Source organism: Drosophila persimilis, unplaced genomic scaffold, assembly GCF_003286085.1.
Source record: "Drosophila persimilis strain 14011-0111.01,24,50 unplaced genomic scaffold, DperRS2 tig00000002-arrow-pilon, whole genome shotgun sequence".
Taxonomy (NCBI): Eukaryota; Metazoa; Arthropoda; class Insecta; order Diptera; family Drosophilidae; genus Drosophila; species Drosophila persimilis.
The window spans coordinates 22,514,176-22,537,979 of NW_020825289.1; the positions used below are offsets into that span (position 1 = coordinate 22,514,176).

At 49.9% G+C, this 23,804-nt stretch overlaps 10 protein-coding genes and 1 long non-coding RNA gene across 16 annotated transcripts; 8 read left to right on the forward strand and 3 right to left on the reverse strand.

The window, feature by feature from the left end:
* Positions 1 to 3,505: 3,505 nt before the first annotated feature.
* LOC6601555 lies at positions 3,506 to 7,807 on the forward strand. 4 transcript variants are annotated; one of them, XM_026986950.1, is made up of 4 exons: positions 3,506 to 4,747; positions 4,826 to 5,031; positions 7,133 to 7,300; positions 7,363 to 7,807. In XM_026986950.1, exons 1-4 carry the CDS (start codon positions 4,595 to 4,597, stop codon positions 7,391 to 7,393), a joined length of 558 nt encoding a protein of 185 aa, XP_026842751.1. In that variant the 5' UTR covers positions 3,506 to 4,594; the 3' UTR covers positions 7,394 to 7,807. The 4 variants fall into 4 exon arrangements, with proteins under 4 accessions (XP_026842751.1, XP_026842752.1, XP_026842753.1 ...); XM_026986951.1 differs by having other exon boundaries at positions 4,644 to 4,747; positions 7,144 to 7,300; XM_026986952.1 differs by lacking the exon at positions 7,363 to 7,807 and having other exon boundaries at positions 4,644 to 4,747; positions 6,995 to 7,182.
* LOC6601556 (serine protease grass) lies at positions 5,256 to 6,875 on the reverse strand. Of its 2 annotated transcripts, none has more exons than XM_002026640.2 (6): positions 6,710 to 6,875; positions 6,482 to 6,642; positions 6,213 to 6,432; positions 6,103 to 6,145; positions 5,846 to 6,039; positions 5,256 to 5,782 (listed from the first exon to the last, which is right to left on the reverse strand). In XM_002026640.2, exons 1-6 carry the CDS (start codon positions 6,786 to 6,788, stop codon positions 5,349 to 5,351), a joined length of 1,131 nt encoding a protein of 376 aa, XP_002026676.1. In that variant the 5' UTR covers positions 6,789 to 6,875; the 3' UTR covers positions 5,256 to 5,348. The 2 variants fall into 2 exon arrangements, with proteins under 2 accessions (XP_002026676.1, XP_026842750.1); XM_026986949.1 differs by having other exon boundaries at positions 6,699 to 6,758.
* Positions 7,808 to 7,931: 124 nt separating the features above from the next.
* Positions 7,932 to 8,259, forward strand: LOC6601557. Its single transcript, XM_002026641.2, has one exon. The coding sequence runs from the start codon at positions 8,012 to 8,014 to the stop codon at positions 8,165 to 8,167; it is 156 nt and encodes a 51-aa protein (XP_002026677.1). The 5' UTR covers positions 7,932 to 8,011; the 3' UTR covers positions 8,168 to 8,259.
* A 1,838-nt stretch (positions 8,260 to 10,097) lies between these two features.
* LOC6601558 (serine protease grass) lies at positions 10,098 to 11,077 on the forward strand. Its single transcript, XM_002026642.2, has 4 exons — positions 10,098 to 10,225; positions 10,282 to 10,327; positions 10,383 to 10,561; positions 10,619 to 11,077. The coding sequence occupies exons 1-4, from the start codon at positions 10,168 to 10,170 to the stop codon at positions 11,026 to 11,028; spliced, it is 693 nt and encodes a 230-aa protein (XP_002026678.2). The 5' UTR covers positions 10,098 to 10,167; the 3' UTR covers positions 11,029 to 11,077.
* A 554-nt stretch (positions 11,078 to 11,631) lies between these two features.
* Positions 11,632 to 12,866, forward strand: LOC6601559 (serine protease grass). Its single transcript, XM_002026643.2, has 4 exons — positions 11,632 to 11,857; positions 11,917 to 11,962; positions 12,015 to 12,199; positions 12,260 to 12,866. The coding sequence occupies exons 1-4, from the start codon at positions 11,632 to 11,634 to the stop codon at positions 12,838 to 12,840; spliced, it is 1,038 nt and encodes a 345-aa protein (XP_002026679.1). The 3' UTR covers positions 12,841 to 12,866.
* Positions 12,867 to 13,451: 585 nt separating this feature from the next.
* LOC6601560 (protein Cep89 homolog) lies at positions 13,452 to 15,066 on the forward strand. The gene is made up of 3 exons (XM_026986208.1): positions 13,452 to 13,688; positions 13,750 to 14,259; positions 14,348 to 15,066. The coding sequence occupies exons 1-3, from the start codon at positions 13,470 to 13,472 to the stop codon at positions 15,056 to 15,058; spliced, it is 1,440 nt and encodes a 479-aa protein (XP_026842009.1). The 5' UTR covers positions 13,452 to 13,469; the 3' UTR covers positions 15,059 to 15,066.
* An 18-nt stretch (positions 15,067 to 15,084) lies between these two features.
* LOC6601561 (importin-11) lies at positions 15,085 to 18,835 on the reverse strand. Its single transcript, XM_026986207.1, has 2 exons — positions 16,668 to 18,835; positions 15,085 to 16,277 (listed from the first exon to the last, which is right to left on the reverse strand). Exons 1-2 carry the CDS (start codon positions 18,780 to 18,782, stop codon positions 15,180 to 15,182), a joined length of 3,213 nt encoding a protein of 1,070 aa, XP_026842008.1. The 5' UTR covers positions 18,783 to 18,835; the 3' UTR covers positions 15,085 to 15,179.
* A 317-nt stretch (positions 18,836 to 19,152) lies between these two features.
* LOC6601563 lies at positions 19,153 to 19,902 on the forward strand. Its single transcript, XM_002026647.2, has 3 exons — positions 19,153 to 19,323; positions 19,385 to 19,525; positions 19,587 to 19,902. Exons 1-3 carry the CDS (start codon positions 19,168 to 19,170, stop codon positions 19,650 to 19,652), a joined length of 363 nt encoding a protein of 120 aa, XP_002026683.1. The 5' UTR covers positions 19,153 to 19,167; the 3' UTR covers positions 19,653 to 19,902.
* LOC6601564 lies at positions 19,813 to 21,132 on the reverse strand. Of its 2 annotated transcripts, none has more exons than XR_003408446.1 (4): positions 20,984 to 21,132; positions 20,743 to 20,926; positions 20,476 to 20,683; positions 19,813 to 20,387 (listed from the first exon to the last, which is right to left on the reverse strand). It is a non-coding gene; the product is annotated as an uncharacterized LOC6601564 (long non-coding RNA). The 2 variants fall into 2 exon arrangements; XR_003408445.1 differs by having other exon boundaries at positions 20,735 to 20,926; positions 20,984 to 21,131.
* Positions 21,133 to 21,390: 258 nt separating this feature from the next.
* LOC6601565 (V-type proton ATPase subunit F 1) lies at positions 21,391 to 21,942 on the forward strand. Its single transcript, XM_002026649.2, has one exon. The coding sequence runs from the start codon at positions 21,454 to 21,456 to the stop codon at positions 21,826 to 21,828; it is 375 nt and encodes a 124-aa protein (XP_002026685.1). The 5' UTR covers positions 21,391 to 21,453; the 3' UTR covers positions 21,829 to 21,942.
* Positions 21,943 to 22,096: 154 nt separating this feature from the next.
* LOC6601566 (mannose-1-phosphate guanyltransferase alpha) lies at positions 22,097 to 23,794 on the forward strand. The gene is made up of 4 exons (XM_002026650.2): positions 22,097 to 22,382; positions 22,450 to 23,152; positions 23,218 to 23,482; positions 23,549 to 23,794. The coding sequence occupies exons 1-4, from the start codon at positions 22,135 to 22,137 to the stop codon at positions 23,647 to 23,649; spliced, it is 1,317 nt and encodes a 438-aa protein (XP_002026686.1). The 5' UTR covers positions 22,097 to 22,134; the 3' UTR covers positions 23,650 to 23,794.
* Positions 23,795 to 23,804: the final 10 nt, after the last annotated feature.

Consider the following 23,804-nt stretch of genomic DNA (forward strand, 5'->3'; position numbering starts at 1 on the left):
CCGTCTGCTTCTCTTGGCTGCCAATTTTAATTTTCTTCAAGTTTATTTGCCGCTCTCCTGTGATTGCTTCAGCCCTTTCAATCCGCTTTCTCCAAGGCTGTCGAGCTCCTCCTCCTCCTGCTCCTTTTTTTAATTTTTTATTGAATTGGCTCTTGTTACTGCTTAGACTTTGGATTGAAATTAAACGAGCGTGGTTTATGGCCGCAGTCGCAGTTTCCGTCGCCGTCTCCGGTAAGGAGTGAAATTTAATCAAGTTATGCAGCAGTGTGGCAAGCAGTGGGGCAGGAAGTGAGGGGAGTGGGATTGCGAGGGCTGGCAGCAGGCAACAAAGAAAACAAGTCTCAAGTGGATGGCTATTGTTTAATCCAGGCAAAACTTTGCCAACTCAAAACTTAATTAAAAAAGAAAAAAAACAACTCAGGCCCATTGATGCAAGCAACCCCGCCCCCGACCCTTCTAGGCACGATCCATAATTACCATTAGTGGAGTACATACATTGTGTAGTCGTGTGTGCCGTGTTGGAGTATTTAGGAAGCCAAAGTGGGAGCTGCCTTTGGCACCTCTTTGATCCCTCGTTGGATATTGGCCCACTGGTCAAAGCTAATGAAAGCCGCGACCGCGAAATTGCGCGTAACTTGGCATAATATTTACCAATATGGTTAATTGCGTATACGCCGTGTGTACAAACGCTGGCTGCACGCAGCCATCTGGAGTGCACTCGAAACTCCAGACACTGCAGAGCTGGAAACTCCAACATCCGACCTGTGACTCTGACACCGCACACTGACCGCAAATATGCAAACAGAATACAACAGGCGAAGGACGAGAATGAGGACGAGTATAGCCAGGAGGCAAGGTGGAGGCACATCAACATAATAATTGTAATAATACAAATGCCGACACTTGCGGACAACAACTGCAACAATGCACACTCCGCACAGACGTAGCCGTGTTTGTATCCGTGTCCGTGTCCATGGCAATATGCCAAATTGTGTGCAGCACCACAACGACATCATCTTCATCACCATCATCATTTTCATCATCATGGAGAACCAGACGCCAACCGAAGAACAAGAGCAAGAACAAGACATCACCGGGTTAATAATGCTGTTGCGTTGCCCCTCAAATGAATTTGCATAAACTTCGGGCCCTGGACACATGAAGGGGATGAGGAAAGGGACGAGGTACCCAGTCGAGTCGCAAATTGAAAGATGCCGTGCTGCCAAAACAAAAAACCAGAGCACGGCAGTGCCATCAGGTGAGCTCTCCCTTCTCCGGCTGCCGCTCCGACTACAAGGCAAGACTATAAGGGTTAAGAAATAGGTTTAGGGGCTGCCACGAAGACAGGATGACTTTATTTGCAATATGGAAATATTTTTCATTACCGTGTCTATGGGCACAACCCCATCGCCGTGCCTCCCTTCCTTCCTCCCTTGCGTCAAACGGCGTCAGTCAAGATGCCAAACTCTGGCTGTCTGTCTATCCGAAAGATGCTCATAGTACGAGTACCGAGTATCTCTGCATCTGCATTGCTGGTGGTATATTCCGGGCTTGTTCTGGCACATTTTATGACAATATTTTTGATATTCCCTGCTAGTCATGTGACAGACACATACCGAAAAGCCACTTATATGTCAATTTTGCAGGCAGACTAAAGCGATGTGAGGCCAACACGGTTCGGTGCTTTAACGTTGTTCAAACAACCGCCAGATTTTAATGAAGTTCAAGCTTAGAGGATACAGTGCCTGTCGATCCTTCAGATCCTTCAGTGAGAAGCCACTGGCCATATGGCCACATTGATATAGGATAACGTGCACTTGAAGCCACTCGACGTGGCTCGCATGTTTGCTCTGGCCTCACGCAACGATGACGGAGCCATCTCTTGGCAGCACTACTATTGGCACTGTCAAATGCGGATGTGGGTCGAGAGTGTGTGTATGTGAGTATGGCAGAGAGAGAGAGAGAGAGAGAGAGAGAGAGAGAGAGAGTGAAAGTTGACGCTTGTGGGAATCGATTTGATAAAGTCATCCAGCAGTCATCTGCTGCCATTCATTCCACTTACCACTGCATACGCTTTTAAAAGCCAGATATATATGTACATATTTATATGTATGTGCGGAATTAGCGCTAATCCGGATGTTTACTCGAGCATCGGATTCCAGATTGTGTTTATGGCACAGGCTCAAATTTAATTACCGTCGCCGAGGAGGTGCTTCTCTAGCGACTTTTAATGTGTTCCATGCAAATACGAATGGTGTTGGCTATAAGCACTCCGGTCTGCTCCATTCCATTCCTTATGCCAATTTCCGGGCATGGACAACAATTACGCGCATTATCCTTTAGACTGGATTTGAGCGCGGACTCGGACCAGGACACGGATCCGGACGATAACAAGCATTTGCTTAAACAAGCATAAATGGGAGATGCTAAGAGGACAGCAGGGATAAAAAACGGAAAACCCGAAGTAGCAATGCTCTACAGGAATCCAAAACTGATTGGCTGCCCATCCAGGAGCTGGATATCCCATATCAAACATCCAATCCTGCCTGTCCCGCCTTAAGACCAAGAATCTGGACTCCTAGAAAGGGTGCAGAAAGTGCTTTGCTCTGCAATTTTAATTTGGCTAAGTAGCAGCCAGTGACAGAAAGCGGGCCCAAGTTGGCGAATACCTTGTTACCCATTCTGGCCGTGGATCGACCCAAGGATATCCCAAGGGATGGGTTGCTACCTTGCAACCCTGCAGAGTCTGAAAAAACGCTAATTTAATTTTAACTTTCTGCAGCCTTTTGCCGGACTTCCTCCCCCCTATCCCAGCTCCGGGTGTGTCTCAGGCGCTGTGTTTGATTTTGTTGTCAGCGACTTTGGCACACTTTCGCATCGCATTAGAGAGCTCAGGCGGGAGAAGGAAATTTAGCGCTGAGACAGAGCCAGAAATGGAGCCAACGCATAAAAGAAGACCCGAAAGAGTAAAAGTAAAATATTTGTCATGCCAGGGAAGTTGCAAGTGAGCAGCGCTGATTGTGGCACTAAAATGAAACGAGTTCTTGTGCGGCGATAAGATTTCACCCTGCCTGCCCCAATGTAATCGGCCCTGAAGTTTTCCATTGCTTTAGACCCAGGTCCAGATCCGCACCCCACTTCCCTCCACTCTCTCGCCTCTCTATCTAATGTTGTTGGCAAACTTTTGTGACTGGCTTTGAAGCAGTTGGCACCTTGGTTCTCTGTTATTTACGCTGCCACGCCTGGGCCCGACAATCAACGGCAATTTGCCTCAGCTCCCCAGGACACGGGACCCCAAAACCCAGCACACAACGTTGACCGAATCCGCATTCGAATTCTTATTCACAAAGCATCCAATAAGCATAACAGTTGTCATCAGGAGTGGGTTTCGTCGTTTCGTGCCGCTGGCTCTCACCTCTAGTGAGGGTGCGGGGCGAGAGGGTGGAGGAGGAGGAGGGGGACGGGGATAGCGTCTGGGAACGGGGGTTGATAGAGGTGCGTTACCAACAAATCGTCGCCAGATGCCGGCGACAATAAAACGTTTTACAATGTAACCAAGGCGAGAAGAACACGCTGCTATCGCCCAAGAGCAAGGAGCACGGTGACTCCTTTCTCTCTCTCTCTGCTTGTGCCACCACCCATGTGGCAGTAACGTGCAACAAAGTTGATAATTGTTTATGGCGACGCCTTCGATTGGACTTTTATGTCTGCCAATACTGAGTAAGGGTGATGACCTACAAGTCCATTCCAGCAATCATTCACACAATGATTGAGTGCCCGTAGAATCCGTATAATCATAGCCCTGTTCATATAAATTACCCCGGCGATAGCAGTCTCAGATAAGCTCTCTCGAACAAAGACCGAGATCCATTGTAGCACACCCATCGATCGGGGCATTGGCTTGACGATGAAACTTGCCTCTATCTGCCGGGTGCCCATCCACGTCAGGGGTATCCTATCCTACCATCCTGCCTGGCTTCATTATATTGAAATTTTAGCATCGTTATTTTGCATAATTTGCGTTTCGCTTGAATGCAGCCACGCCACGCCACCTTGAAGTATTTCTATAACTACCAAGACGTTGAGGCTGATGTGAGACCAGAGTGGGATACGAGTGGAATAGGATACTGAGGGAGTTGTGTGTGACGGTTGTCAACGCTACCTGGGCACATGCGAAACGTGAACTTTGTGGCATCAAGTTAATGATTTTCACTTGTTGGAGCCCCTGCTCTCACATTCTTAGCAAGCAAAGTAATGAAGTTGATTTATTGTATTACAATCCGACTCCGGTTTCTTTGTACCTTCATCCCTCGTTCCTACGTTCCTTGCCTTACCGTTTTCCATTGTTTGAGAGCATTGAACTCTTCCCAATTGAACGATATAAATAGATCTAAATCCGTTGTGGTTTTCACGCCCGGAGAAGATCTGAGAACTGCGCATCTGTCTAGTTCCGTTAGAGCGCAGCACTTCCTTTGCGGCTATAAATAAAAAAACCAGTCGCATCCACAATACAACCCCAACCCCAACACCGATTCCGTCTGCGACTGCGACTCCGATTCTAGAGCGGCAGACACGCGTCTGCGTTCGTCAGCTGATGGAGCTATATATAGAAAATAGTGCCAGGGCCAGGCAGCCACCCAAAAGAGGAAGAGCCCAATCGAACGGACAAAGGGCTTCCATTCAGTGTATCGACGTGCGCGATGGAGTGCAGAGCTATTCCCATTCTTCCGAACTACGCCCAAGCCTGGTTCGTATCGCAGTTTACCCAAGACCCTCTCTCCCTGTCTAGAAGTAATTAAACCATCTTCCGCCTCTTCCGACACAGTGGGGATGTGTATATATCGCCACTTCCACGCAAGAGATCTTTGTGCCACACGCTGTTCGCCTACAGGACTCTGAACGATCCCGTCATCATTTTGATCACCTTGGCCGTAGTCGTCGGCTCCTTCTGTCTGCTGAGCGGCTTCATTCTGCTCTGCGTCGTCTCCAAAGCCTGGCAGGACGAGACCTCCGAGGCTATATTGCTAATGGGTAAGTGCTGCATCCCCTTGCATTCCATTCCATCCCACCCCATCCCGTCCTAATGTATTCATCGGTTGCTTAGGCATTGGTTTCTTCATCACATCCCTGTCCTGTGTATCGTGGAAGCTGACGAGAGCCCAGCGCCTCACCCAGATCGTGGAGGCCATCATTAATCGTGATACGACGGAGGCTGTTTAATTTTAAGCATTAGATGCCCAATTAGTCGGATCTAATTTATTTATATTCACTAAGCAAGAGAACTCTGTGTACCCAAGCTTATTTCATATATTTATTGCAATTATATTTACATCTGGGCGCTACTCCTGCTACTGGGCCACAGTCCGGGTGATCCAGGGAATGAATCTGGTGACGTCCGTGTAGACTGATGTCTGACCCTCCCCCGTCTCTCCCAGCTCCTTGTGGCCACAGTTTTCGGGGCCGTAGCTCACGATGCCGATCTGCACAAAGCGCTGTTTGCTCTTCTTGTACCAGAAGTTGAAGAGCAACGGGCCTCCAGAGTCGCCCTTGCAGCTGTCCTGGAGGGAGGCGCTGACGCAGATCTGGTTCTTGGCGATGGATCTGTTCTGCATAGCGGTGCAGCTGGCGAGGGGCAGGCGGGAGACCCCAGCCTCCATGGGAACATCGGAATCATTCCCATGGGCCGTCTGTCTGCCCCAGCCCGTCACTCGCATAACTTTCGTCTCCAGGATACTCTTTTGCAGCTCTACGTAGAGTGGCAGGCATATGGGATTAATGTGATCTGGCCATAGAGAATCCCACGTTACGACATGATATAGGATTTCCACGTGGAGGAAGCGCTTACCCTTAAACACCACGTCCCTCACCAGCTTGACGAGGGCTATATCATTCTTTTGGGTGAAACTCGAGTATCCCTCGTGCGGGATGATCTTTTCGATGCCAATGTCCTCGTAGGGCAGCTGACAACTTGTCTTCGAGTCCACAATCCTGCAGTCCACCTCAGAGGTAATATTGTGCTCTCCAAGCCTCACTGCCACGCTGCTCAGAGATCAGACTTAAATGATTAGTTGAATGGTTGGACAGAGGCTGAAATCTACTTACGGGAATCCATTGATCATGCAGTGAGCGGCGGTTAGGACGAAGCCTGCTTGCGGGAGGAGCGTTAGGACCAGTGAAACGATTCTTTCAGCGATGCAGGAAATTCTACTTACGTTTCGTGATAAGCGTGGCACCACACTGAAATTGGCCCCTTCCCTGGGTGCCGGGTTCTGTAGCATCATACTTTAGCAGAGCCATCCAAGGTCTCGATCCCATCTTGATTTCGCTGCCGCCAAGCACCTTGAGTCTCAAGAACTTGCCGCATGCCTCCTCAGACTGCTGTAGCAGCTCCAGTCCCGTTCCGTTCACGTGCTCTTCGCAGCAGACGAATGTCTACGGATCGTTGAGTGCACATTCCAAAGAGAATCATCATGTGACTTACCTTTTTGGTTGAGCAGCCAGCGTTTTCCTTGATCCTCGTTTCCTCCTCAGTTAGCGGTAATCCTTTCTTAATTTTCGTAACAAGATCCCTGAAGTAGGCACATTCTCCGAAGTGCTTACACCAGCCAGGCTTGTCCTCAAAGGTTGTGCAGAATAAGGGATCTGCAAGAACGGGGAGTCGGCATGAGTTCCTTTTCATCAGTAGCCCACTTCCAGACCATCGACAGACATTCTCCCCCTGCTCCAAAATGCTCCAACGACACCGACACCAGACACAGACATATCCCCAACAATTGTAGCCCCGTCATTCTCCTTTAGAAGCTACGTTCGGACTGAGCACCAATCAGTCCCGACTGTATGACATACATACATATGTACTATATAATGTTATATACTAGTATATGCACTCGTATCAGCGGATGATAGCGATTCTTAGAGAGAATCTCCGTCTCTATTCATCGCACGCTCTCCTGTAAAGAACATCTTTGTACTACGAGTTCCCACCATATTATAGATCATTGTACAGCCCTTACCCAAGAGCATCCCTATGTGTATTGTATAGCAGCTATGCAGCTGTGGCGTGGCGGGACAGAGGGCAGCTGCAACTGCATAGGGCTGGGGCTGTCGCTAAATGAAAACTTACCTGAAGAAGGCCTGCGCTAGCCGTTCATTTTCAGTTCGAGTCGCTACCTTGCCGAAAGATGCCGCACTTGCAGCGCCTTAACCCGACCTGGGCCAGGCATTCCATACACATCGCAAGAAGCCTCTGGCGCCGCTGTACCCAACTGTCGAGGAGTCCAAAGTTCCAGCGCTACGTGCGGTAAGCGAAAATTCATACATTCTCCCCCCAAGAGCCATCGCCAACTGATTCGATTGGTTCAGATTTCTACAGTCAAACCTGTGCCCCGTCTAGTCCGTGCTGCAGCTGCATTGCTGGAGTGGAGTTTGAGAGAAGATCGGGACTCTTTCAGCGGATGACAGCATCGGCAGCAAACTTTCTGCGATTCTTCCACCAAAAATGCGCAGCATTCGCAGTAATTGTGGCTGCTTTGAGAATCGACGCACGTAGGAGGGGTTGATGGATGCCAAAATTTAGCACACACTGCGCATTATTTATACACCATTATACCCCAAAGAAATGGCCAACGACCTTCACTCACTCCACAGAAATAGATCCACGGGAGCAATGGGATCCGCTGGAAGATTATAAAGACACCTCGTACTCACAATTCGTGAAGCATTTGCAAAAACTGCAATGAGATGGCGAGATGAAGAGGTCTACCTCTTATCGATGCCATGTCAATCACTTGATGATGACAGCGGGATCGAACGGGGCAATACCATAGCCCCGACTGGGAATCTACCCATTCTCGAACAGTATTCTCTTGGGGAAAACACATCCAGACGAGAACGCTGCCAGTGCAATAAATAGTAGGCGCGAGTGTTCATCGGCGTTCAGTCTCATTCTAAGCCTCAGCCCGATCGTGCCGGTACAGCTTTAAACCCGTAGCCCCAGCGAAATACTCTGAAAATGTTCACATCGATCAGATCTCACCAGCATCGCGCCGTCGGCCTGATCTTGCGGGCCCTCGCTGCTGGCAGTCTGTTGGTCCTGATGAGTGTCATCCACCAGGAGAACGACGACTCCGGATCCCACTACATCCACCCGCGGCACGCCATGCAATAGCCCCGACTAGGCCCGTCGCCGTATGGCCCAGACTACTTAATTATACTTGTAATAAGCTTAGGTTAAGTGCAATTAAAGCGTAATCTACAGTTCACAGTTTGTTTCCGGATAGCCGCGCTGATCGTGATTGCGCTCACCTACTGCTTCGGATAGTAAAAGCTGTAGAGATTAACCGGTTGCGGCCAGTGCGACATTACTAATGGCTCACACAGTGAATTTCCCTGATTCACACACCACCTATTTATAGACACAAATGTCGTTCAATTAATGTATATAATTTATGGAGGATGCCGCACTTTTCCGTGTACCAACTAAGTCTCTCCAGTCTGAATGTGTTTATTTATTTAGTTTGTGTCTAAGTAGACACACTTGAAATTCTGACCTCATATTATCGTATATTGAATTAATTTAATCTGTACAGCACTTAATAAAGTTAAACAGCTAAACAAATTTGTTGATTTTTTAAAAATAAATCAAAAAAATGTAGTATGCAAAGTATTATTTTATTTAAAATTCGATAGGTTTGACGCCACCTATCGCTGCCTGACAAGCGACTAATAGAAAGCTACCCTGTCTACGTCACACACACCTTTAGACTTCCTGCAGCTGCGCGTTCTGTAGCAGTGAGCCTTTTGACAGGCAGTGATTTGGCGGTTTCCAGTACTAGCCAGTTACGGCCAAATTTGAATTTAAAAATGTTATATAAATAACAATTTGTGTACCCTCGCTTTTATCTACACTTGGCAGATTTATTTATTTTTCTTTACCATTACCAAAAGGGTATGTAAGCCCAGAAGCCGAAAATGAAATAGTCCACCAATGCCAGCAGTTCTATAACCTAATATTCAAAATTAAAATTCAAAAGAGAAAACAGAACCAATCGATAAAATCATATAATCATACTAACTAGCCGAACTCCAGAGCCGAAGACCATGGGGATCAAATCCAGAAAGTTCGTTTGTATGAACTGCCACATCTATAAGCTTAATGCATTGTTAGTGATGCGACTGAAAATATTTCAGTATCCCTAACTGACAGTGCTACCCATTGTCAAAATGTACTGCCTCGAATGCAAAAAAAAAAAAAAATAAAAATAAAGAATTATTTGATTGAATTTTACAATGAAAACGAAGAAGGTGGCTTTCGTAGACTGGGGCTCATTCGCCGATAAGGTCTCCGAACAGGAATTGGTCGAGTCAATCACCACGAACCAGAACCTCAGGCAGAGCGTGGAGCAGAGTGGATGCATCTCGACGGGACGGTACTCACTCAGGTGAGACTGACGTGTTATCCTTCACATGGGCCACAAGCCCTACGGATGCTACATCTGCGGAAAATATTTCAACCGTGTCGGCAATCGGAACAACCACTTGTACGTGCACGGCATCAATTGGCCCCAACCATCAAACTGTGTGGTGACCTAACAATGACATATCAAGTAAAGAAACCTGTCATTTACTTTACTTCCTTTTTTATTTTGTTTTTATTTTGAGAAAAATATGATATAACGTAACTAAGCAAAGTGTGAAAAATATTAACAGAAGAACTAGAATTGCAGAATAAATTATCGAATTTATATAGAACTCACAGTCATTGACCTGTATCTAATTCCTGGGTCCGCTTCTATGCTTTATTATTCGTATATGTACAAGTGACAACACATACACAATCCGTGGTATCAGTTCTAAGGAACTTAAAATTAAAAATAAATAATAATAAATAAATAATACAAATTAATTGAAAATCAAAAATGCTGATTAACGGCATAGGTTCCCCTTGGTGTATATAAGTGCCCAACACGACTTAGTAGACATCAGTGTGTCCCAGTTCATTGCCTTGAAATGAAGATCATATTAGCTGCTGTTGCTGTGCTCGCTTGCCTGATCCTTTGTCATTCGGGATCTGGACAATTTCTACAGCCAGACTGCGGTGTCGTTCCTAATCATTTTACATTTAGAATAAAGGGGGGCACAGATGCAGCAATAGCCGCCAATCCGTGGATGGCATATTTGTATACGTCCTCAGCTTTCGTATGTGGCGGAACGCTTATCCACAAACGTAAGTCGTTAAACAGTAATAATCCATTTTGGAAAATACATTTTGTTTTTTTGCAGGGTTCGTTCTAACAGCAGCGCATTGCATCTCTCGCGAAATGCCACTGTAAGTACTTTCCTTGCAATTATAGTTGAAATATTGAAATGCTTTTGTTGTACAGAAAGGTTCGCCTGGGAGAGTTCGATGTCTCTAGTACTTCTGACTGCAGCGATTCGCAATGTCTTCCGCCCCATGAAGAATATTCCGTGGAAACGGCCTTTAGGAATCGTCTCTTCACTATGCAACTGGGAAGGCATGACATAGGTCTGCTCCGATTGACCACGGATGTGGAATATAAAGGTGGCCTATGCTATACAATATGAATGCTTTCAATAATCAAAAAATCCTCTCCCGTAGTCCACATTAGACCGATCTGTGTGTTCGTTGACCCTGAATTGCGGTCGTCGGTAGAGGCAATTGAGTCATTTACTGCCACTGGATGGGGTGTGACCGACAGCGGAAAGACAAGCCGAATACTTCAGAGAATAACCATCAACCGGCTCGACCGTAGCAAATGCAATCGCAAATTTCGGCAGACACTGCTACAGAGCCAGATCTGTGCAGGACACCGGCAAGGCGACACATGCAACGGGGACTCTGGCGGCCCATTGATAACATTTTTGAATGGAACCCAGAACCGCTACGTTCAGGTCGGAATTGTCAGTTATGGCAGCGCGAATTGCGATGGTCCGGGTATCTACACAGATGTTTTATACCATGCAGATTGGATCCAGCGCGTCGTGCGAGAAGACGAGATCAAGATCTGATTCAAACTTAAACAAAACAAAAAAAAAAACTATATATGTTACATATGTACTAGACTTTTCAGTTTTAAAAACCTAATCACAGCTATAGGCATCGATTTTTTTTAAACTGAGATCCCAATGTTTTTGTGGCATAAATTTTAACAATGGCGTGGGGCAGTAGGGATCAAAGGAAAGGGATTTCGTGGAACTGTTTAAGGCCTTGATCCGTATCGTAATAGGAGCTTTATGAGAACCATAATCATTAAAATTGCACTTGGCTGAAATTTCTCTTCTTTTGGGGAAAGCACACAATCTGCCCCTGCTTGATCTTTATGGTTACCAAGTTCTGGTTAATTGGACACTAAAATTTGAAATATTGGATTTATTTAATTGGAATCAAATAGCAACTTTTCTATTATTATCTTTATCATTTATTGTCGAGAGAATTTGGTGCTCATTTTGTAAGATCAAAATCTGACCTTATGCTCAAGAAAAGCCATACAATTTTTCGTAGGAAACAAGTTTTCTGGGAATTCAGTGATAACTAGGTGTCTGTTCTGATTAGTATTAATATGAGCGCCCCTCCTGGCTAGATATCAGTGTTCCCCGATTCGCTCAGTCGCAATGAAGAACCTAGTAGCGAGTATATTAATATTAGCTTGCTTGATCGTTTGCCAGTCGGGATCTGCACAATTTCTGGAGCAGAACTGCGGTGTTCGCGCAGGATCGGAAAGTTTGCTGAAGCCGAAAATAATTGACGGCTCTAATGCGGAAATAACTTCGAGTCCCTGGATGGCATATTTGCATACGTCTCCGGACTTTGTGTGTTCCGGGACGCTCATTCACAATCGTTCGTATTTGGAAGCTTGGCACTTTTTGCGCTAGAATAACACTTGGGTTCCTTTACAGAGTTCGTGCTGACTGCTGCGCATTGCATTCGTGATAGAGAAACGCTGTAAGTAGCCATAGCTAGATATAGGAGTACATATAGGATTTCGCTTAAACAGAAAGGTTCGCCTGGGAGACTACAACAGAAGGACAAGTACTGACTGCTCGGAAGCAGAAGCGGGCTGCCTTCCTCCAGCTGAAGAGTATGACGTTGATATGGCCATCAAAAATCGTTTTTACAACAGAAATGTGCATCCGAACGATATAGGACTGCTGCGACTGGCGCGAAAGGTCCAGTTCAAAAGTAAACAAGCACCTCCACAAGCAAAGATCCAGAATTGACGCTGCGATCTCTTTTTTGCAGTGCACATTCGACCAATCTGTCTGATCATGGATCCGAGGGTAACCCCTACGGTGGAGACACTTTCCTGGTTCACTGCCACTGGCTGGGGCAAAACCAGAAGTGGTAGCACCAGCGCCGTTCTTCAGACAATCACCTTGGACCGGTACCGTCGGAACGTGTGCAATGACCAATTCAGAGTATCGCTGGCAACGAATCAGTTCTGTGCCGGACACCGCACTGGCAACCTCTGCAACGGTGACTCCGGCGGGCCCTTGGGTAGAGTGGTAAAGTATCAGGGCCTGGAGCGCTACGTCCAGTTCGGGATTGCCAGCTACACCACCCGGAACTGTGTCGGCCCTTCTGTCTACACGGGTGTGGTCAGTCATGCAGAGTGGATCGCGCGTGTCATAAAGCTGTTCAACAATCCTGCTCCCACCAATAATCTACTATCTAGCCAGAAATTGGAAGGTCAAAAAACTAATCCACTATCCAGAAAGAATTTGGAAGGAGAACGTCCAACCAGTGAGGATTCAGATGCCCAGAAATCGGAAGAAGAAGCTCGCAATAGTACCGATATAGTGGCCCAGAATTCACTTTATTAATTTTTCTGAAAAAATTCCATTTGTACTGCGTTTTAAAACGAGATATATATAATAATATATAATAATAATATAATAAATGTGTCTAGCTAAAAATCTAGCTTTTTATGCCCGCTACTCACTTTTGAATATAGGGTATCTTACATTTGTGGTGAAAGTGGATGTGTGTAACTTCCAGAAGAAAGCGTTTTCGACCCATATATTCTTCTTAGCATCAATAGCTGAGTCGAGAGAGCCATGACTGTCTGTCTGTGGCATCCACAATTTGGAAGATACGAGAAAATTAAGAACGCACTATCATAGAGAATGACCACATCTGCCAGATTGCCGAATCTGGATCAGATCGAATCATTTTTATAACCAAAAGGTACAAATCAATTTGCACTTTGCAACGTTCCCCCTCGTTCTCACCCTCTCTTGCTCAGTACGTTCTCGCCGCAGCAGAGGGGTGACTATACCCGCGAAACAGGGTCAAACACAGGGTAGAACGTCATGGCAACGAGCGCCAGGACACATGACAGGTGTGTCGGCGGAGGTTGGTTGGCTGAGTTTGGGATTTGTTTACTTCGTCTCCACAGCAGGCTAGAGGCCCGGGCAGGAAATGTCAGAATTTGAATAAGAAAATTACTGAAATGAGTTCGCGGAGTGTAATGATCACGGATCTGGACCAGACCGACCAGGAGGAGGGGGTGGCGGAACGCCCGCCCACGCAGCCAAAGAGGAATCGGAAACCGCTGCAGACGCTGTCTGGAAACTTCAGTCGCCGCTCGAGGAGCGTGGAGGTGGAGCAACGCCAGCAGACGACACCCGCCGGGAGAAAGGATCGGAGGGATCGCACGCTCAACGGACTGGTAAGCAGCACCCCAAACCAAACCCAACCCAGCCACGCGCTCATCCCCATATCCGACACAGTTGCAGGCCAAGGACCAGCAGCTGGAGCAGCTGGTGCAGCGCCTTTCCACCCTGCATAAGTACAACGAACAGTTCGCCAAGGAGAACGAGCGGCTGCGCACCGACAGCTCCCAGCTGGAGAGCCGTCTAGCGGTGGCGGAGCAGCAGGTGACCAATTGCGACCGCTGCCAGGAGCTCAACCAGAAGCTGGGCGTCGTTCTTGGGCAGAACAGAACGCTGGTGAACGACGTGGACATGTTAAAGACTCTCGTCTTCCGTTTAAATGTGCAGATCGAGAACTACCAGGATCAGCGCAGGAACGGGGAGAAAGAATCGACGAGCTCGGCAGCGGCAGCCTGCTCCTCAGCCTTCACCGGCTGTCAGCCCCTGCCCACGCACACATTGGGCCCGCTACTGCAGGCCTACGACGAATCCATCCGCGACAAGGACGCTCTCCTGTTGCAGTACAACACAGAGTTCGAGCACTTCACGTGCGAGCTGAAGCGCGCCCTGGAGGATAACACAAAGCTGGTAAGTGACAGCCGTATCTCATACATCCCATATCCATAGGACACTCACCTGATCACTGACCACTGCTCTCTGCTGATGTCCCCTACAGTTGCAGTCCCAGGAGCAACTGCGCCGCGACCTGGGGGGATGGCGGGAAGAGCGTGTCTGCCTCCAGGCGCAGCTGGGCGTTTGCCGCTCAAAGGCCGAGGCGCAAACACGCAAGACCGACCTGGCCAAGGAGAAGCTGGTGGAGGTGATGCACTGCTACGAACAACGGATGCAGACGCTCCTTCTGGACATGGACCATCTGCAGGCGGCCTACGCCCGCACCAAATCGGAGCTTGCAGCCCTTAGGAGCACCGCTGTCCCCAATGCCACAAGCGCACCCAATGCAGCAGCAGGTCCAGTCGAGGTGGAGGCAATGCATCAGTGTCAGACTCTGCTGGAGGAACTGAAGCAGGAGCACGTCAGAGAGCGCTCCTCTCTGCAGGATCAGCTGAAGGCGAGCTCCATGCGGGCCGCCGCCCTTGCCCGCAGCACGGAGAAGGCCAAACACTCTCGGGACCGACTGAAAGCCCGTCTTCGCATGGCCCTGCAGTGGGCCCAGAAGCTGGAGGCGGGCCAGACGGAGATGAGGGAAACCTACGACGCAGTGCGACGCCTTGAGGTGCTCGTCAAGCACAAGGAGTCACAAATGCGCGGCCTGCACGCCCGCAACGTAGAGGAGCTGGACAAGCTGCGTCACAGGCTCGAGCAGAAGGACGAGACTATCCGCACCCTCCTGCGTGGCAAGCTGGAGCGACGCCCTGCCGTAGACTAGACCTGGACTAGACGCATTGACATGGCTAACAATTAAAAATATATAATTTCAATACAAAATACATTAATAACTTAGCGTAAAAAGCTTTCGAAGCACAGCAATGCTCGAGTTGCGTAGAGCATCAGCCGGACTCTACCGGCTCAGCCTCATTGGGAGCCTCTGCTCCTGAGCCGTCACCACCTCCTCCGCCAGCGCACACCACGCAGGCCTTGGGCACCGTCTGCTCTATGTACATGGTGATCCGTTCGAGCACCTCCGGGACGACGCTTCTGAGCAGCTGCTCGTAGCGGGCGGAGCCCAGCTGCGACTGGAGCGCCTGCAGCTGCCACTTGAGGTACTCGGTGAGGGGTATCTTGTAGACGGGATCCTTGAGCACCAGCTGCCGGTGGCGGTCATCGTGGTACGTCTTGGCGGGGTAGCCCTTCGAATGGAAGTCTTCGGTACATAACTGCTGCTGCAACTCGTCCAGTTCGTGCTCGTCGTGGATGACCAGGGAGTCGTAGTAGCGAGGCGTGGTCCTGGCGGCGCCATCCTCCGCCACCGCGAATTGCTTATCCATGACCTCGCCGAGCGTCTCGTCCACCAGCTGGAGGATGTGTGGCAGCCGGGCTAGCAGCAGTTCGTTGTTTCCGAAAATCGAGGCGAAGGCCAGGCAGAAGAGCTTTCTCTTCTCGGCGTGAGTGTCCGGCACCATGGGAAACATCTCGATCCACACGTCCAGGATGCGGGCCAGAGCGTCCGTGTGGGGCAGTTGCTGCACCACCGACATGAATACGGCTTGGTCGATGAGCAGCGTCCTAGCCACAATGGTTAGGTACCAGCCCATGGTCATGGGATACTCCTGCTTGAGGCAGACCTGCTGGAAGACGAAGGGCAGAGCGGGGCGCACCAATCGCAATCCCATCGACGCGTCCGTCTTGAGGCAGGTCTCGAAGATCCGCAGCATGGCGATGATGCCCTCAACGCGGATGTCCTCGAAGGAACGTACACAATAGTCCACGAACCCCTCGCCGTACCTACTCAGGTAGGCCTGGGCGTCCAGCAGGATGTACGCGTGGATGAGCTGGAGCACAGTCCGAAGGTTCTCCGACGACATCTCGATGATGGGCAGTAGGTGGTCGCACAGTGCCAGCAGTTCGGGGGTCAGGACAGTCGAATTTCCAATCACAGCCAGCCACAGCATGATTCCATCCTCGATGAGGTAGACGTGAGAGTGTTGCTGCAGGATGGAATGAATCACATTAGTCTGACGTAAATAACTGCATAAAAGAAGTAACACAAAGAAGTAAAACAAACTCTCGAGCACTCATGTATGCTGATGATGCTCTGTGTCGAGCATACAGCAATTCATTTCACTTTCTCTTGCAATCTCAATAATTTTCAGTCATAGTGTGTGCCAATTTGTTACCCCCCTTTTTGTTTCCTTACGTCTTTTGAGGGGTTCTCTTAAGCGAATTACCCTGGTTGATGATCTTGGTGTTCCTGATCACATTTATACCATGGTAGATAAGGCCATTATCGTGCTGGGGTTTATAGTTTAGAACAAAGGACACTAATAATTCCCTCTACCACTACTATATACTAATTCCCTTCCCAAAGAGTTACTCACCTGGAGGTCAGTGCTCAGCCTGATGACGCTGTAGAGGAAGGGTTTCATGGGCTCGGGCACATCTCGGATGGTGCGAACCAGCTGCTCCAAGGTGCCGATGATGGCGCAACGCAATAGGTCGTACTTCTCGCTCTCACGCCACAGCAGGGGAAGGTAGGCGATGAATTGCAGGGCCTGCGGTTCGATGTACTCGCTCATCTTTTCCACCAGCAGTGTCATGGTGCCCAGGACAACGATCTTGGTGTCGCACTCGCCGGCCTCGTGCAGCAGCAAGAAAAGAGCCTCGAACAACGGCGAGAAGTACGGGTGGAAGGCCTCCGGCATGAACTCAAAATCGTCTAACAGCAGGTTCAGGGTCCGGGCGGCGGCCAGTCGTGTGGGCATGTCCTCCTGGGGACGCAGCAGGTGAAGGCACGCCTCGTAGGCCAGCGGACGCAGCTCCCGCGGTAGCTGTACGCCCACCCAGTGTCCCACCATCCAGATGATGCGGCGTCTGAGAATTCGAAAGTTGGGGGCTTCGATGCGCAGCTCCGCCAGCAGCTGGGAGGTCAACCAGGAGCCAAAGTCCAGCTTGTTAAAGAAATGAAACGCCGCCTGTCCCACCGCATTGTAGATGGCGTCCTTTAGCAGGATAGCTTTGAGGTCGGAATCCGGCGAGAGCTGCAGCTGCTGTGCCCGGCGGACGAACTTCAGGACCTCGCCAATCATTACCGTCGAGTGCTGGGTGAAACAGGTGAAGTAGAGCGTTTCCACGCTAGGTCGTAGGGCGTATTTCCAGGCGTCGCCGCCGCCGTCGTCTTGGTCGTAGCCCTCGGGGTCCTGCTGCCACTCCTCCAGCTCCTGCTGGGTGAGCAGGAAGTAGTGGGTGACGATCTTCTCGCAGATGTACGTCACCCGCTCCACGGTGAAGAACTTGGCGTTGCTCTGAGCAGCCGAGGCGAGCAGTTCGTCCTCGAGGCTAGACCCAGCTCCGGTTCCTGTCGCCAGCTCCGTGGCCGCGGGGGCACAGATGCTGTCGTTGCCGCTCAACATGATGCCCTTGAGCATGTTCAGAGCCTGAATGGCAAAGTTGGTAAAGTTGATGCGGTCGCCGGCGTCAAAGATGAGGGCGGTGCCCTCGTGGAACACATAGTGGAAACTAAACTCCAGGGCCACAGACACAAATCGGGCAAAGGATATGGAGTGCCGCTCCACCAGTTCGTTCAGCGCCTTCATCATCTTCAGGATGAAGCGCTCCAGCTCGCTTATCAGTTGCGAGGCTCTGGCCGGGCCTGGTCCCATGCGCAGCTCGTAGCGCAGCTCCAGGCACTGGCGCAGGCGCTGAAACAGCTGCTCTACGAAATTCATGTGGTCAGTGGACTTGTACGGCTTGGAGCATCCGTAGACAATCAATTTCCTGAGGGATCGCATCACAATATAGGCCCGCTGCAGAGCGCTGAGGGCCTGAGCCTCCTCGCCGCTCTTTACCTGCTGCAGGAAGCGGCCGGTCAGAGTGGCCCAGATGTCCCACGCCAAGTAGCTAAAGATCTGGCTGCCCAGCTCCTCGAAGGCCCGCTGCTCGGCCATGAGGCGGCGCGAGGCCAGGGCTTTAATGACGTAGTGTAGGACTAAGAGAATTCTCTGTTGCAGTGCAGCGTCCGTCTCGCTGCTGCACGCCTGCAGCTGCTTCATCAGCGTGGGCAGCAGATCGGGCCAGAAGCGTGGGTAGTCGGTGCGAGCAAGGCGCCCAAACAGCACGGCCACCTGCAGTGCCACCTGGGGCACTTCTTCCGCGTCGTAGTGCTGCAGCAGGACGTCTCGTATCTGCTGCTTCTGCTCGGCCGGCAGCTCCTGCCGCGAATTAGGCCTCCAGTAGCGCTCGATGCCGTTCTTAAGGTAAACGGCTGCCATCCAACGGACCTTCAGCGCCACCTCCGCGTCAACCGCACTGCCGGGCAGCTTCACGCTCAGCCTGGCTATCGTGGGAAAGAACCCCGGCTGCTGCTCCCATTCGCTAAGTTGGGCTTCGGCCTTTTGCACAATCTCGTGGCTGGGGTTTGTGGCCGCCTGCAGGGTCTGGGCTACCAGCTGCTCGACCGCAGTAGTCGTCGTTGCTGTTCCCGTTGCCATTGCCATCTTCTTCCGCCCCACTTCCAACGTTTATAAGATGAAATGCAATGCAAAATTATTGACAAAATTATACGGCGCGTGCTGCTTCTTTCTTGAATAATGATATCGATAGCGTCACTAGCATTAGGGATGATAGATAGATCGATAACAAAAAATCAGGTAAAGGTTTAACAAATTCGACAAAACATATTGTAAATATTTCTATATTTCGCTCGTTTCGGTAAAATAGCATTGGTTAGTATTAATCGGCGTTCCAATTTTCGAATCTTAGTACTAACAGCACCAAAAACACAAACGGGATGATTTCTTATCGTTTTTCCATACCGAATTCATCCCTGATTGGGCTGTTCTGTGTCGTCACCATTAATTCAACCAAACAAGTAACGGGAAAATGGAACGTGCTGTGAATATCTGTTTTGTTCTCTCCGTAATTTTACTGAAATGTACACACGGTTACAAGGAGATGCCCGGATTGAGTGGCAAGATGTTCCCGAAGACTGCCACGTTCCACTTTCCAGAGTACGCCTACAAGGAGACGAGTAAGAATGTGCGTCCACGATGCTATTGATTTTTCTCCGGGCTGAATCGTTTACGTCTTTGACAAACAGGAAATAACCTACCACGAACAGGAGGTGGCCTGCGAGCAGCACACCCAGTGTGTCAATCTCAACGTGGGCGTGACCAAGATCAACTGCATAAGGCACTGCATATCTCCATCCTGCTACCAGGATATCTATGCCTTCAACGCGGTGAGTAAAATCAGTGAGAGGTCTCGCTTTCGAAACTCCTATTCCCATTGTGCTTCTGTAGCTGGAGGAGGGTGAAATCGATGTGAGACTGAACTCCTTCAAGGGGTGTGTCATCCAGAGGATGTAGCAAAAGTCCCCGCTCCTGCACCATCTATATCTCACGGATTACCTGCAGGAGATGCAATGGAAGATCACCGAATATCTTCGCCAGTGGATCCCCCTCGCCTAACCCTCTAGCTTTTTCTTAAGTATTCAGATGGGAACTGAGTCTACGACATTTACGATAATTTATGCATTAGTTAGAATACTTTATACATTCGATTGGACTGCCACATAAATACTATAACTGAATTAATAAACTGTCATATCAGTATGAAGTTCTCCTGGCCGCTTGCAGCAGTCGGCCTCATCGTGGACATTGTCATAGGTGGTACCATCGCAGATCAGAGCCTTGTCGCTGCCCTCGGCGGACTGTCAGCTGAAGTGATCCGCCCTGCAGTCCTTTCGTCACAGCGCCAGAAGGCGGATATACAGTCGTTGTTTATGTCACTACTCCCGCTACTTAAAATTATCTGGCCGGATACACGCCGTAGTTCTCCTTGTCCTGGGGGCACGAGCAAACGTCGTGAGTACTGTGTGTCACACCCCGCTGGCTATGCAGTTGTGGAAATAATTTGTGCGACTGTGCCGTGTGATTGCGCAGCACTTTCGCATCCAGTGTTCACACGGCCCGGATGTCGGTGAACTGCGACAGACAGATGCAGCTCCACGGAACGACGCTCTCCGTTGACAGTGATCCTCTCCAGTCCGGTCTTGTCGCCCAGCCAGTGCACAAATCCACCTAGGCGGCAATGTTGTTCACCTGCGGGATATGCATGGAAGCAAGGGTTTTTTTTAGAGAGGGAACAGGAGATTACACGTGTCCAGAGGTGTCCAATATGGTTGCTTACTTGTTCTTTCCATTGATGTCTACAACTTCTTCGGACTGTTGGTCCAGGTCCAGCGCCGTGACTTCTTACAGCTCCATACGCTCATTGCCATCGACTCGGACCCGAATGATGGCCTGATGGCTGCCAACATCTGTCGAGATGAGCAGACGCCTCGCTTTCATGGCATGCAAGGCAATGTTGCGAGGCTTCTGCGAGTTCGCCCAGGGAGCTAAAAGAGGAAACGTGTTAGAACACAGCTAAATAGGAGAGAGAGCTTCACCTGGGCACGGATATTCTTGCTGGACACCGGCAGCGGCACAATCGGGCAGTCTGTCGTAGCTGGGGGAGATGCAGGGCGTCGTTGTCGACATCTGCGTGATTGACTGGGGCAGCGCCGTCTCCACCGAACGTTGGTGTTGCCGTTAGCCGGTGTGGGTCCCAGTTTTCAGGCCAGTTTCAGCGATGGTCTGCTCTGTGGTCGGATTAATGGTTTGAAATGCTTTGCCCGATTTGCTCTTGTGCCACTTACTTGTTGATGAACACTACATTTAGAGCACCTCCGGAGTAGTCTGCGGGCTGAGACAGGGCGGAGTAGTGGGCCACAACTGCTGCAAAGGGCGCCGCCGGTCTTTAAAACAGCCGTAAACGGGAAAATCTCCCCCACAAAAATATAATATAGATTGTTTTGTTCCGCAATTGAGATGGCAGTGCTTCGATGAATCGTGATAGCTGATCGCTGGTGGTGACAGTTCCTCGATAGCATAATCGTAATCGATGCTATTAGTTAGTATCGATAGGCGGATAAAATATATCGTTTCGTGATATTTCCTCGTCAGGTGGCTCCGTGACAATTTCATCTCTGTGTAGTTGCGATGTAGAAACTCGAAGAAAAAGAAGAAGAAGGGTCATGTGATAGAGACCAACCAGCTGACCGAACAGAAAATAAAAGTTTTTCTTCAACTTGCAACTCCTCCGATCTAAAGTTAGCTAACAATCAACATGGCTCTACACTCTGCAATCAAAGGAAAGCTGATCTCTGTCATCGGCGATGAGGACACTTGCGTGGGATTCCTACTGGGTGGCGTGGGTGAGATAAACAAAAATCGCCACCCCAATTTCATGGTCGTGGACAAGAACACTCCCGTAAGCGAGTTGGAGGACTGCTTCAAGAGGTTCCTGAAGCGCGACGACATCGACATCATCTTGATTAACCAGAACTGCGCCGAGCTCATTCGCCATGTCATCGATGCCCACACTTCGCCAGTGCCAGCCGTCCTGGAGATTCCATCGAAGGACCACCCTTACGACGCCAGCAAGGACTCGATTTTGAGGCGTGCCCGTGGCATGTTCAACCCCGAGGATCTAGTGCGTTAAACAGCACTTTGGCATTGTTTGCAGCCATAGGAGTATTGCAGTTAAAGCCACCAACCCAATTCAATCTAATCCCCTACATTTCAGCTTTGTTTTGTATTAAAGACAAGTGTTAAAGTGTTTTTTGTTTTCAAATAAATAATATATATATGTATATCACATAATAGTACACTCCACTGTCTCCACGCCACCTAGCGGGTTTTCAGCGTACTACATACAATCAGCTGACCGAGAAGAGAATTTTTTCTGTTGCAACGTAAACACAAATAGACATAGTATTAGTCACAAGCTGCGCATTCCACGCACACCATGCTCAAGGCGGTTATCCTCATCGGCGGACCCCAGAAGGGTACTCGTTTCCGGCCACTCTCCCTCGACACGCCCAAGCCTCTGTTCCCGCTGGCCGGTCGACCCCTCATAGCCCATCACATTGAGGCCTGCGTCCAGCTGCCGGAACTCAAGGAGATCCTCATCATCGGATATTACCCCCAGACGCAGATGGAGGCCTTTGTGGGCGATATGCAGGCTCTGTATAGCAGCAGCAACATCAACATCAGGTGAGCAATAGTAGTGGCGTGGCAAGTGCAGATGGAGGATTGATGGAGTGACGTGTCCATTTCACAGGTACCTGCAGGAGTTCACATCTCTGGGCACGGCGGGCGGCATGTACCACTTTCGCGATCAGATACGGGCCGGAAATCCGCGGGCCTTCTTCGTGCTAAATGGCGACGTGTGCGCCGACTTTCCGCTGCAGGAACTGTACGACTTTCACACCCGGCGTCCCTCTAGCGCCCTGGTCACCATCATGAGCACGGAGGCGACTCGCCAGCAGTCCCTGCACTATGGCTGCCTCGTCTTCGATCGCGCCAGTGGAGCCGTCTCGCATTATGTGGAGAAGCCCAGCTCGTATGTGTCCACCTTCATCAACTGCGGCGTTTACGTCTGCTCTATGGACATTTTCACCCAGCTGGCGCAGATCTTCCATGCCCACGGACAGGAGTACGGCTGCGCGGGCTTCAGCAATGGGAACGGCAACGGAAATGGCCGTGATCAGGGCCACATCAAATGGGAACAGGAGGTGCTCACTCCTCTAGCGGGTACTAACCAGCTCTTTGCCATGACCGTGCCCAACTGGTGGTCCCAGCTGAAGACCGCCGGCTCGGCCATCTACGCCAATCGTCACTACCTGGGCCTCTATAAGCGCACACATCCGGAACGGCTGGCGAACGTGGGCTCGAAGCGCGGCGAGGGCGACGGCAACCTGATTTGCACTGTCCTGCCGGATGTATACGTGCATCCCAGTGCCACGGTCCACCACAGCGCAGTGGTGGGTAGCAGTTAATCTCAATTTTTGAATCTCCGGATTCATCCATCTCTCTTTATTGCATTCAGCTGGGCCCGAACGTGGCCATTGGGCCTGGTGTCACCATCGGCCCTGGGGTGCGCATCAAGGAGTCCATCGTGCTGGAGCAGGCCCAGATCCAGGACCACACGCTCATCCTTCACTCGATTGTGGGGCGGGGATCCACCATCGGCGCCTGGGCCCGCGTTGAGGGCACGCCAAGCGACCCGGACCCCAACAAGCCCTTCGCAAAGATGGAGAATCCGCCGCTGTTCAACAACGAGGGAAAACTAAATCCCTCCATAACGATACTGGGTAAGTGGGCGAGTGCACCGAAATGTAGCCTGAGACCTTCTGACCCCATCTAATTGCTCATTGCAGGCTGCTTCGTACAGGTGCCCGCCGAGAAGATACTGCTCAACAGTATTGTACTGCCGCACAAGGAGCTGAGTCGCAGTTTCAAGAACGAGATAATTCTGTGAAGAGAACCAATCATCCAGGGGAATCCGTTCCTACCCGTAGCCCCCATCAGTATGCCATTTTATAAAAATATTTATGTTGTGCAATATTCTTAAAGCTTATGCAATAAAAGCTTGTCACGCAGCGGCACAACGTTTCAGCCTGATATACGGAGTGT

Excerpts from the sequence above, each read along its gene's own strand:
- LOC6601560 (XM_026986208.1), top strand. The coding sequence starts at position 13,470 with ATGAGTTCGCGGAGTGTAATGATCACGGATCTGGACCAGACCGACCAG. Across the intron at positions 13,689-13,749 it reads ATCGCACGCTCAACGGACTG|TTGCAGGCCAAGGACCAGCA; the intron begins GTAAGCAGCACC and ends TATCCGACACAG. Across the intron at positions 14,260-14,347 it reads TGGAGGATAACACAAAGCTG|TTGCAGTCCCAGGAGCAACT; the intron begins GTAAGTGACAGC and ends TGTCCCCTACAG.
- LOC6601557 (XM_002026641.2), top strand. The coding sequence starts at position 8,012 with ATGTTCACATCGATCAGATCTCACCAGCATCGCGCCGTCGGCCTGATC.
- LOC6601555 (XM_026986950.1), top strand. The coding sequence starts at position 4,595 with ATGGAGCTATATATAGAAAATAGTGCCAGGGCCAGGCAGCCACCCAAA. Across the intron at positions 4,748-4,825 it reads CCGAACTACGCCCAAGCCTG|TGGGGATGTGTATATATCGC; the intron begins GTTCGTATCGCA and ends CTTCCGACACAG. Across the intron at positions 5,032-7,132 it reads CGAGGCTATATTGCTAATGG|GCCTGCGCTAGCCGTTCATT; the intron begins GTAAGTGCTGCA and ends TACCTGAAGAAG.
- LOC6601558 (XM_002026642.2), top strand. The coding sequence starts at position 10,168 with ATGGCATATTTGTATACGTCCTCAGCTTTCGTATGTGGCGGAACGCTT. Across the intron at positions 10,226-10,281 it reads CGGAACGCTTATCCACAAAC|GGTTCGTTCTAACAGCAGCG; the intron begins GTAAGTCGTTAA and ends GTTTTTTTGCAG. Across the intron at positions 10,562-10,618 it reads CACGGATGTGGAATATAAAG|TCCACATTAGACCGATCTGT; the intron begins GTGGCCTATGCT and ends CCTCTCCCGTAG.
- LOC6601566 (XM_002026650.2), top strand. The coding sequence starts at position 22,135 with ATGCTCAAGGCGGTTATCCTCATCGGCGGACCCCAGAAGGGTACTCGT. Across the intron at positions 22,383-22,449 it reads AGCAGCAACATCAACATCAG|GTACCTGCAGGAGTTCACAT; the intron begins GTGAGCAATAGT and ends TCCATTTCACAG. Across the intron at positions 23,153-23,217 it reads CGGTCCACCACAGCGCAGTG|CTGGGCCCGAACGTGGCCAT; the intron begins GTGGGTAGCAGT and ends TATTGCATTCAG.
- LOC6601563 (XM_002026647.2), top strand. The coding sequence starts at position 19,168 with ATGGAACGTGCTGTGAATATCTGTTTTGTTCTCTCCGTAATTTTACTG. Across the intron at positions 19,324-19,384 it reads ACAAGGAGACGAGTAAGAAT|GAAATAACCTACCACGAACA; the intron begins GTGCGTCCACGA and ends TTTGACAAACAG. Across the intron at positions 19,526-19,586 it reads ATATCTATGCCTTCAACGCG|CTGGAGGAGGGTGAAATCGA; the intron begins GTGAGTAAAATC and ends GTGCTTCTGTAG.
- LOC6601559 (XM_002026643.2), top strand. The coding sequence starts at position 11,632 with ATGAAGAACCTAGTAGCGAGTATATTAATATTAGCTTGCTTGATCGTT. Across the intron at positions 11,858-11,916 it reads CGGGACGCTCATTCACAATC|AGTTCGTGCTGACTGCTGCG; the intron begins GTTCGTATTTGG and ends GTTCCTTTACAG. Across the intron at positions 11,963-12,014 it reads ATTCGTGATAGAGAAACGCT|AAAGGTTCGCCTGGGAGACT; the intron begins GTAAGTAGCCAT and ends TCGCTTAAACAG.
- LOC6601565 (XM_002026649.2), top strand. The coding sequence starts at position 21,454 with ATGGCTCTACACTCTGCAATCAAAGGAAAGCTGATCTCTGTCATCGGC.
- LOC6601561 (XM_026986207.1), bottom strand. The coding sequence starts at position 18,782 with ATGGCAATGGCAACGGGAACAGCAACGACGACTACTGCGGTCGAGCAG. Across the intron at positions 16,278-16,667 it reads GGCTGAGCACTGACCTCCAG|CAACACTCTCACGTCTACCT; the intron begins GTGAGTAACTCT and ends TCCATCCTGCAG.
- LOC6601556 (XM_002026640.2), bottom strand. The coding sequence starts at position 6,788 with ATGACGGGGCTACAATTGTTGGGGATATGTCTGTGTCTGGTGTCGGTG. Across the intron at positions 6,433-6,481 it reads CTGGCTGCTCAACCAAAAAG|ACATTCGTCTGCTGCGAAGA; the intron begins GTAAGTCACATG and ends AACGATCCGTAG. Across the intron at positions 5,783-5,845 it reads GAGGGACGTGGTGTTTAAGG|ATCACATTAATCCCATATGC; the intron begins GTAAGCGCTTCC and ends CTCTATGGCCAG.